The 10,991-nt window shown below is 41.6% G+C and overlaps 1 protein-coding gene across 1 annotated transcript; it reads right to left on the bottom strand.

Moving 5' to 3' along the window:
• Window positions 1-6,266: 6,266 nt before the first annotated feature.
• Window positions 6,267-10,499, bottom strand: LOC125019440 (coagulation factor XI-like). Its single transcript, XM_047604214.1, has 10 exons — window positions 10,481-10,499; window positions 9,496-9,576; window positions 9,080-9,236; window positions 8,701-8,801; window positions 8,450-8,612; window positions 7,739-7,857; window positions 7,512-7,644; window positions 7,103-7,209; window positions 6,561-6,720; window positions 6,267-6,439 (listed from the first exon to the last, which is right to left on the bottom strand). The coding sequence occupies exons 2-10, from the start codon at window positions 9,548-9,550 to the stop codon at window positions 6,334-6,336; spliced, it is 1,101 nt and encodes a 366-aa protein (XP_047460170.1). The 5' UTR covers window positions 9,551-9,576; window positions 10,481-10,499; the 3' UTR covers window positions 6,267-6,333.
• Between the last annotated feature and the right edge of the window lie 492 nt (window positions 10,500-10,991).

The following is a 10,991-nucleotide window of genomic DNA, read 5'->3' as shown; positions in this document are numbered from 1 at the left end:
ACTTCCATAGAAATGATCAGACTCTGGTTTTTATGGTTGTTTACTGGTTATGGGTATAGACAGAATATCAATCGAAAATGCATAAAAAACACACAATCTAAAAGTTATAAATTGTATTTTATTAAGGGAAATAAGTATTTGATCCCCAACAATTCACTTAGAATTCAGGCTCCTACAGATTGGCTGGTTCGCATGTGGCACACAGCTGTGCTCAGTCAACTAATTACCAATACTCCTGATCTTAACTCGTCATGTATATAAAGCACACCTGCTCTAAGAATCAGTTTCTTACATTCCAACTTCTACAGCACCATGGGCAAGACCAAAGAGCTGTCAAAAGATGTCAGGGACAAGATTGTAGACCTGCACAAGGCTGGTATAGGTTACAAAACCATCAGCAAAAGGCTTGGTGAGAAGGTGACAACTATTGGTGCCATTATTCGCAAGTGGAAGACCCATAAAAGGACCATCAACTGTCCTCGGTCTGGAGCTCCCCGCAAAATCTCGCCTCATGGAGTGAGGATGATGATGAGAAAGGTGAGGGAGCAGCCTAAAACAACACGGCAGGAGCTTGTTAATGATCTGGAAGCAGTTGGGACCTCCGTCACCAAGAAAACAGTTGGCAACACACTGTGCCGTTATGGATTGAACTCTTGCAGTGCCCGCAAGGTCCCCCTGCTCAAGAAGGCACATGTACAGGCCCGCCTTAAGTTTGCCGGTGAACATCTAAATGACTCAGAGAAGGCTTGGGAGAAAGTGCTGTGGTCTGACGAAACCAAAGTTGAGCTATTTGGCATTAACTCGACCCGCCGTGTTTGGAGGATGAAAAAACGTGAGTATGACCCAAAGAACACCATACCCACGGTTAAGCATGGAGGTGGAAACATCATGTTTTGGGGCTGTTTTTCAGCAAAGGGTACAGGGCAACTTCACCGCATTATGGGGCCAATGAATGCAGCCATGTACTGTAACATCTTGGACAAAAACCTTCTTTCCTCAGCAAGAACACTGAAGATGCCTCGTGGGTGGGTTTTCCAACATGACAATGACCCAAAACATACTGCCAGGACAACAAAGGAGTGGCTCAAGAAGAAGCATATTAAGGTCATGGAGTGGCCTAGCCAGTCTCCAGACCTTAACCCGATCGAAAACCTGTGGAGGGAGCTGAAGCTCCGAGTTTCCAAGAGGCAGCCAAGAAACTTGAAGGATTTAGAGACTGTCTGTAAAGATGAATGGGCCAAAATCCCTCCTGCGCTGTGTGCAAACCTGGTGACCAACTACAAGAAACGTCTCATCGCTGTGCTTGCCAACAAAGGTTTCTCTACAAAGTACTGACTTGTGTTGTGCTTGGGGATCAAATACTTATTTCCCTTAATAAAATACATAACAATTTATAACTTTTAGATTGTGTGTTTTTTATGCATTTTCGACTGATATTCTGTCTATACCCATAACCAGTAAACAACCATAAAAACCAGAGTCTGATCATTTCTATGGAAGTGGGCAAACTTACAAATTCAGCAGGGGATCAAATACTTATTTCCCCCACTGTATGTCTGACATTTATAATAAACCAAACAGATTGAAAATCGGTTGAAAATTCAGTGAGTTGTGATGATTTTAATCTTTGATAGACCTCTGCCTCCGTTGACTAACGCAGTAAGTGGACACGGCTCCCTCCTCCCCAACGGCCGCGTTGACGCATCGTTCCAATGGACAGAGACAACGGAGGCGGCATATACCTAAGAGCAGAGGTCTATCAACCATTAAAATCATCAGGAAGAGTGTGTGAAGTAACATAATATTATAATAACAATAGATTTTATTTATAATGTACTTTACATTTGAAGGACAAACAACTCTATCGGAACAACGCTCAGTTCTGCATGCTACAGTAACGTTAGCTACAATTCAGACACATAACGTTACCTTATGATAGCAGTTAACGCTATGTTAATGTTATATGTATATATGAAACTGATTTAATCAATAATTTAGGAATAATATGGCCTACTTGGTACAATTACATACAGTGGCTGATAGCGAAATGTCACTTTCATCATCTTACTGATATCTAGCCAACAGATCTTTATCCTTACATAGCTAGCAATAACATTCAACACGTTCATAACAACTAAATAATATAAAACTTCTTCTCACTGGTTAAATATCATTCCCTGTTGCTTGGTTTGGGTGTTCCTTTCACGGGAACACTGGTAGCACAATAGTCTATCATTTTAGTCAGTCACTGTGCACTGACAGCGGTCTGTCCACCATTGCTCAGAAACCCCTGCCCAAGATGGCGGCCGTGTTGACATATGGCATAATAGGTCAACCGGAAAGATGGCCGTATTAACTCTCTGAAAAGACACATATCGCCACCTAGTGTGGAGGAGTAAGACATGATCTCGTCAGTTATTCGATTTTCTTGGCTGCATGTAAACTGGGACAAGGACGTATTCAGAAATTCGAATTTTGAGCACAGCTTGATTAAGCTGTGCATGTAAACCCATTGTATGCCATGTCCATTTATCTCAGTACTTGAAAAAGGCTTGCCCCTATGTGCAGGCAAAAATGAGGCATGCAGTGTTACCGAATACAATGGTGTGGTCTCTGTGTGTGCGTTTGTTTACCTATGTTAAAGGTTTGTGTTTGAGTTTGGATTTTATTAGAGGGTCCAGACACCAGCTCAGCTCTCACTACAATGTTATAGGCATCCTTGGTATTGTATAGGCTACCTAAGAGCAAATGGACTAATAACATTACAGAATGACGAGATAAATGTACAATGCAACAAAGAGTTAAAATAAAAGTAACCGGATTTTCCCAACCCTAAACCTAACCCCAACAAATTGGTGGGAGTTCAAGGCATTCCCCCCCTTATGGAGGGCTGTTAATATGTTAATATAGGTTAATATGTGAGCAGCTAGTATCAGATCAGGCTGTAGGAAAGTGTCAGTGACGAAGAGAGCCTGTGGAATGGCTCGCAGCTACAATTTCTTTTCTTTGCACTGGAGGGACTTCACAGAGTTGGATAACAAATGAATGAATAATGCATACAACTGTAAGCGCTTTGAGCATCTAAAAATCAAAAAACGCAATATAAAACCAGTGCATTATTAGTATTATCACACAGACTCTTGCAGATGTAAAAAGTATGGATTGGCCTTCAAGCTGTCCATGGAGGGACCTGCATTGTAAGTGCAGTCATACCATAGATTAAAACTCCTTTTTCATTTGTTTAATAATGGTTGTTCTAGTTTGACATAGATGCCTTATTTACCAGTGTGAACCATGGGGCTTTTTCGGGCAAAATACTATGTGTACCTGTATATGGTATTGTAATCATAAAAAGAGTGTCTCTTGTCCTTCAGCTGTAGGTGGACTGCTGAGTCTTTCCCTAAACGTGGCTTTCCCCTGGTTTGGCATGTGCTTGAAAACCAGTACCTTTGCTTTCCCAGTAGTACAGGTGTGTTCATTCCCTATTGAAATGAGTAGCGCAGATTACACTGACCATCTTATTTCCTGCATGTTTTACCCTTACGTTGGACATTTTCTTTCTTCCTGTTCTGTTTTGACCAAGGCCTGTTTTGAGTAACCACCAGATACACAACAAGTGTTTCTGTACAACTTCTCCGTTTTCTCTGTGTTTGTGAGCCCAGAACTGTGGACTTCTGATTGTCTTTAGAGAGTAAAAATTCCCAGCGTGCGTTTTTGCGCTCATCTGCCTTGTCCGACCTAAGCCACCAGATGTCACCGTTTGCACGGATTTGCTCTACTCAGGACAATTTAGCTTGCAACAACAAGCTTAAAATAGCCATTCAAGTCAATCATTATGTATGTTTATTTTACACCATACCAGTTGGTGTTTGTACTTTTGGTCCCTTTTTATTCAGGAAATTGATTTTTATTTTGCAATGACCATTTAATGAAGTACCCTTGACAAAACATAGACAAACGTTTAGTAACAGAAGTATGCTTCGGACTATAAGAAAATGCAAAACAAACATATACACATCACAAACGCAGCATTATGTAGAACTGTCACAACCCGGCCCACTCAGGAGAGCAGTAACATATAATTGAGATTGGAAATTAGGTGGAAGCGACAACTGGACAGGCTCTGGTTAAAGTCAGAAGTTTAATTAACCAATGAGAGTGCACTTGCACAAGAAAATGTCACAAAAAAACTATACAGGTGCTGACAAATAACCAGTACACAAAGTGACGGACTTCAGTGCAAACACCCTAAACTCCGCAGGTCCGGTTGAATCAATGCCACACCAGTGACAGATGCCAGGGAACAGCAACCAGGAAGTAGGCGGTCTCAGCTTCAGAGGGACCAATCCTCGACAGGGAATCACACAGCTGGATTTGCATATCCAGCAGAATCACTGAAGAAAACACAATTAATACCTGCTAAATGGCAGCCAGTGGCAGCCATAATAAGAACAAAGTCTGAATGCTTGTATTTCAGGTTATAGTAACTGTCGTGCCCTCATGCCTCCCAGTCTGAAGGCACCTTTCCTTTTTCTCTTGCCTTTCTCATCCTTAATAACAGTAGTGGAGTCACGTGTGATGAGCGGCGTTCATCAGCTGCCTGTAAAATACCACTGACCCTAATGGGAATATTAGGCTTTTACTCCACCACGTAACCAGATTGTAGTCTCAGTCACCACTCAGCTGTTTGTAAGGTCCCGTGTTTCTTTGCCTCTGACCCTGTTTGTTTACGCCTGTATCTGTGCTTGTTAGTTTTGGAACCTCTTTGAAATTGCAATAAAGCACTCTCTACCCAGCTCAATAAATACCCATTGAACACCTGCTGAAACGCCAATTGTGGTGTTCTGCCTCGAGGCTCTTACCTGCCACAAAATGTCCGTGGGAACTTAGAGTGTAGTTTGGGTTTCCGTGAGTTTCTAATTTATCCATATAAATGTGTTCCCCTGTGATAGACTCCAGATCTGTCCAGCAACTAAAGAGCAACATTACTGAGAATCTACTGCATGTTGTTACTTGTTGGTTTTATCTGACATTTTTTCCTCTTGATAAGGCCGGCTGCTTCTTCTGATGGTGACTGAGTTGATAAGATGTAATTCCTACGCCGTTCACCTGATTTGAATATAAATACCCTCAAATTAAAGCAGAAAGTCTGCAGTTGAAGCACATCTTGTTTGTTTCATTTCAAATCCAGTGTGGTGGCGTATAGAGCCAAAAAGATTAGAATTGTGTCGATGTCCCAATATTTATGGACCTGACTGTAAGTGAAACAACATAGCAGAGAAAATGTGAATGTGCAAAATGTACATCATCTATCATTAACTTTAATTTGGGGAAAAAAACATTTTCCAGAGTCAATTGTCTGTTTCTGTTCCTGTTCACTTTAAAACTGAACTATAGTCTTTCTTTTAGAGAAAGAAAAATAACCACATTGTGAAATCTATTACTGCATAAGTAAAGACTAACTCTGTACTCAGTCCAAGTGACCATCTGTGCCATGTACTGGATAAACAAGTCTGATTCTTCGAGGCTTATCTCCACCCTGGTAACACAAGACTTTCAGAGGTATTGTGCAATTTGTGTCTTGACTGAACCGAGTGGTTTTGGCAGTAGGAGAGGATTACAATATTAGGCAGTTGGTTTCAGTGTTGTGCATCTCCAGCAAAGAAGCACAGTGTTACAGATAATGTGCTCATGTCTATCGTCATTTATCTACCTCACAGTGGACGGACCTTTGGAGGTGTTGTTTGTTTGTTTTTCCTGACTTTGATGCACTATGAAATGACTGCAAAGCATTGTCGGAACTAGTCCTCGATTCACAAAACTTTGTATAAATTCTGACCAAGTGGTTCAAGTGGTGTCCACACAAGTGTTCATCATAGTGCAAAAGTCAGTATACCAGTAGACTGTAGCAGACCCAGTTACTGTAGCAGGATGAAGACTTTTAGGAATGTGGAGCAGCTATTATGAGAAGTGGCGAAAAGTGGAGTTTTCATTATAAAGCATTACTCTCCATCTGCTGTATGCAAGTCTGTATGCAAAATTATTTTCTATTTTTGAAATATCTCATTTGAAAGTATGAACATTCTGTATGAATACCCTTTCTCCCTATTGAGGCAATAGAGAAATGAAGAGATGAAAACTAATTTTAAGGCAAAAGGAAATTGAGTTTTGTTGACAACTAGTTCTGGAAAAGAAGGAGGCATGAATACGGAGTGAAGAATGTGTGTTTGTCAGAGAGAAGAGTCAAAGAAAGGTAACACGGAAGCTCAATAAGAAAACCACTTTTGGTTTAATCTAGACGTCTGTGTACATCTTCAGGTGTATATGAGTAGGTCACGCTGCGCAGTTCCTCAGGGAGAATCCAGACACAGCAGTGGACAGTTTGGTGACTTCAGGAATAATAGGCACACTGATGACACGCTTCAGATAGCAACGGCCCCTGGAACACCAAACAGTCATCATTTAAACGACTGGAAATCCAGTCGTCAGAACATTGCAGAACAATTATTTATTTGAAAGGTGTTGCTTAAGAAGGTTTGAGTGTATGATTTGTACTGTACCGATATTCCCGGACAGAGAAATTTTCATCGACATAGGTGTAGAACTGACAGTTATGATCGTCAGTGCAATTCCTCTGACATGATTCTGCATCACTGAGCAGCTCAAAGCGAATGTCAGAACCTGTGAAATCTATTCCTTCATGAGCCACCGTAATCCAGTCTGTTAGCAGAGACAAACAGGATTAAACTTCTGCTGCTAGCTAAAATGGACAGGCAGATGAAACGAAATATACGTATATACTCTACATAAGTCGCCATGTTAGAAGCCACCAGAGATCATAAAAGCCATCATGGTACATCATCTGGCAACCATGAATGTAAGCCCGGTTCTATTGATAAAGAATAGTGCATAAATGTGTGAAATGGGCTTGAAGTGCTGTTATTCAGACACAGCTCCATGACATCACAGAGAGAACGTCTTTCCGTCATTTTGTTACAGTCCATCTCACAGCTGTTGAAATATTGCAATGGATAAGTGAAAAACGTACTGACCCACTAAGACTAGTATTGCCATGCTTCTAGTGCTCATCAGTGGTACATACTTTTATCAGGCTGGCAGAAGCGTGCTGGAAACCCCGAGGTGGACCCTTCTTTGGATCTGATCACCATTTCATTCGGATTGTTCTTCAAATAACAGCTGAGGTCAGGGCTGCATAAGTATTACACATTTAAGTACAGTACACTACGAGGTAAACAACGGGCAGCATGGTTTTTGTCAATGCTTTCAGTTTTTTGATGAACTGAAGAATGGACAGTCTGACAGGCAGTGACAAAATCAGAATGTGACAGGCAGGTACATCAACATCATCGTGTAAATTAGCGGGTCTACGTGGCATTCATGTTCACATCAAAGGCGAGCCAAGCCGAGCTGATAAAATCCCGGGTCGATTGCCGGGGTCTTTCGTCTGATGTGAAAGGGGCTTAAGACAGTGGGTCAAACACATACACTACCTGATGTAAGAGTAGTAGGTGCAGAGAGGGTGAGCAGAGCACAGTGTCTGGCAGAGTTCAGGAGAGGGAGACGGAAGCTTCTCAATGTCATTTCCTGGACTGTCAGTGCTCAGAAACAACTTGCTCTCACATGCTGGATGAAGCATAAGTAATACAATAAGAAAAAGTGCACAACCACCTGCAAGATAGGTCCATAGTGCAATGACTTTGATTTTGACTTTGTATACTTGGGTGAAAGTCTTGAGTTATTTGCAGTCTGTGGGAGAATCCGGATGTTACACCAGTTTTCCTTTCTACAGTAGGAGGCCTTGGTACATCAGAGCTGAATTTAAGATGACACTTGTACCTAAAATAGACCAAGAAATGACACCGTTATTGAATCAACACCATTCCACGCTGCTGTTGCCAGAAACAGATTTTCATTCAGTCATCCAGGACACAGTATATCCAAAGAACAAAGTTTAACCATGGCAGCTGGATTTGTTACTTGAAGATGTTTAACCACTCATCCAGATAGCTTCTTCAGTACCAATCTGTGTTTGGTGCCCACTGAAGCTTATATAAGTAGGGTCTGTAACAACCAGATACTTACCGGTGAATGGTACTCTAATAACCCCTCATTGGCCCAAGACTCCAGACTCAAGATGTGAGCAAGGGTGAAACCTTCTGGGGACAGATGTTTTGTGTGTATTGTGAATGAAACTTTTGGACAGGACTTTTGGGGACAGCCATAAGAACAGCAAGAAAAAAGGAAGAAAACACATCAGAAAGTTCTGTTTGTTGATTCAGTGTATCTCCTTGGAAGGAGAATTGCTTGGTTCCCTCATGGATCACTAAAGTCTAAGTTATTGAAACCTGAAGACATTACAACAGCTCTGTCTTCAAAAACTAATCAGTCTCTTTGAACTACAGTGTCACATTACCCGGTCCAGGTTTACCTGTATCTCTCTGGTGTGAAGTCCACTTTCAAAAAGGTAAAGAACCGACAGCCAGGGTCGTGGGTGCAGGCCCTCTGACATTCTTGATAGTCGGCTGTGAACAAGGCCCTGTAGTCTGCCCCTTTGAAGTCCACGTTCTGGTACACCTCAACCTGGCAAGGGTCTGACACAAGAGAGATAAGGAAAACATGAGTATACCTTATGAATTAATGATGGTTTTTGGAAAAGTTTGACAGTGTTAGTCAGCTTACTTAGATCTGGGGGGCAGTGTTTAAGAGATTCACCAGAGGTGACGCCCAGTAGTGGTTTCCTGGCTGGAGTCGGATTGGACTTGAGGTAACAGTAGAAGTGGCTGCACATATATTAGTATTAGTAGTATATCTTTTTAAACAATGCCTCAAAACTATTGTTCATATTACAAATACTTAAATACCGGAAATTTGATAGATTATAAAAAAATAATAAAAAAACTTAAGTTAAGTTTATATATATATATATATATATATATATATATGTTCAGTGAGACAGAGTTCAAGATTGATTTTTCTCATGTGGTCTTCCAAATAATTTTAAATAAAATGAATCAAACTCTTGGCAAGTACTCTGAACTGTTCCTTAAGCATTTGTGACCTGTTATCTTGGGTCCAGTCAGCTCGGATGAAGGTGAAGAAGAGGCAGGCGGGGTGCTGGGTGCACAGCCGCTGACAGTATTCCACGTCAGGAGCGTATAGGAACATTATGTCCCCTCCTGGATAATCTATGTTCTCGAGAAGGTCCCGATTACATTCTGAAGAAATGCAAAGTGGTATGTTATTTTACTTTAAATGTTATTGTGGGCAATGTTATTTTACTTTATAAAATAAATACATGAAATAACTTAGTAAATTAGTAAACAAAACACTAAGCATATAGGTGGAGTCCTTTCTGAAAAACGGGAAAAAAATCACATGTAGAAATCTTTCTAAGAGAAATAAAAACACATGCTGCCACAGATAAATAGGATAGTAACTCCTGTCATTACAATATATAGTGTAAGTATGTACTACCTTGACTAAAGGAAAGGCTGCAGAGGAAGAGCAGGCCCACCAAACGTGTCACCATCTTCTGTGTCTGGTTGATACACTGTTCTGCAGAGAAAATGAGATTCCTAAAGCGGAGCAACAATTTATTCAAGTTGTTCTGCCAGTTGAGCAAAGATCTATTTTGCTCATCTCCACACACATCAGATCTGTTTGCACAATTGATTGTTCATGCGTTTATTGACTCAGTTGCAGAGGACTATGTACCTCAAAAGTATTCAGCCCCCTACTTTGTGGAACCGCCTTTTGCTGCAGCAGCTGCAAGTCTTTTGGGGTATGTCTTTTTTTGCCCGTTCTTCTCTGCAAAACTGGTCAAGCTCAATCAGATTAGATGGAGAGTGTTTGTGAACGGCACTTTTCCGATGTTGACACAGATTCTCGATTGGATTTAGGTCTGGACTTTGACTGAACCATTCTAACACATGAATATGTTTTGTTTTAAACCATTCCATCCCTGGCTTTCCGTTTGAGGTTGTTACCTACTGGAGGGTGAAACTCCTGCCCAGTCTCAAGTCTTTTGCCGACTCCAACAGGTTTTCTTCCAAGATTGCCCAGTATTTGGCTCCATCGATCTTCCCATCAACTCTGACTATCTTCCCTGTCCCTGCTGAAGAGAAGCACCCCCAGAGCATGATGCTGCCACCACTGTAAACCTTTAACTAGGGCCAGGTTCACTTCTGGGTGGAGTTTGCATGTTCTCCCTGTGTCTGCGTGGTTTCTCTCCAGGTACTGCGGCTTCCTCCCACCATCCAAAGAAGTGCTTGTTAGGCTAATTGGTCATTTTAAACCGGCCATAAATGTGAATGTGAATGGTTGTCTGTGTTATCCCTGCCAAAGACCAGAGACCTGTCCAGGGTGTCATTACTCGATGACAGTTGGGATAGGCTCCAGCCCCCCCACGACCCTCTAGAGGACTAGCAGTTATGGAAGACAAGAATGTGAATGATCCTACCTGACCCCTTGGGTTCACTGTCATGCCTTCTGGAGACTTATGCTCCTCTTTCTCAAAGGAGGGCAGTTTTTGGTTGTATCCCTGCAGGTTCTTCTCCTCCAGGGTGATCATCACCCTCCACCAGGTGGAGCCCTAGCAGAGAGTCATGTCCTTTGATATGGTCTTCTGAGGGAACTTGCCTTGAGAAGTGGCGAAGGAAAGGAAAGAAGCAAGGAGTAAGGAGTAAACACACACACACACACACACACACACGCACATATATGAATTGTTGGAATTGAGACCCATCCCACTTTTGTGTTATCGTTACTGGCCTGTAACTCAGGGTGGTTAAGGTAGTATACACATTAAGTTTGAACTTAGTGATCCTAGGCGTGCATCACTCTCCATTGGAAGATTTAAAGGGCTCTTGTTCATGCTGCACCTATTTCCTACTGCTAAAACATTTCTAAGAATATATAATGAATCACTGAATGAATCAGTCTACCTATTCCTGCAGGAATGTGCAATTCTC

Source organism: Mugil cephalus, chromosome 14 (assembly GCF_022458985.1).
Source record: "Mugil cephalus isolate CIBA_MC_2020 chromosome 14, CIBA_Mcephalus_1.1, whole genome shotgun sequence".
Lineage (NCBI taxonomy): Eukaryota > Metazoa > Chordata > Actinopteri > Mugiliformes > Mugilidae > Mugil > Mugil cephalus.
The sequence above is the reverse complement of the archived record's forward strand: the minus strand, read 5'-3'. Positions and strand labels throughout refer to the sequence as shown.

Bases quoted from the DNA above. Each gene is read 5' to 3' on its own strand.
- LOC125019440 (XM_047604214.1), bottom strand. From the start codon at position 9,550: ATGGTGACACGTTTGGTGGGCCTGCTCTTCCTCTGCAGCCTTTCCTTT. The intron at 7,210-7,511 runs GTAGTGTATGTG...ATACTTATGCAG, and splicing joins ACCTACTACTCTTACATCAG to CCCTGACCTCAGCTGTTATT. The intron at 6,440-6,560 runs GTACAGTACAAA...TTGGTGTTCCAG, and splicing joins TTCTCTGTCCGGGAATATCG to GGGCCGTTGCTATCTGAAGC.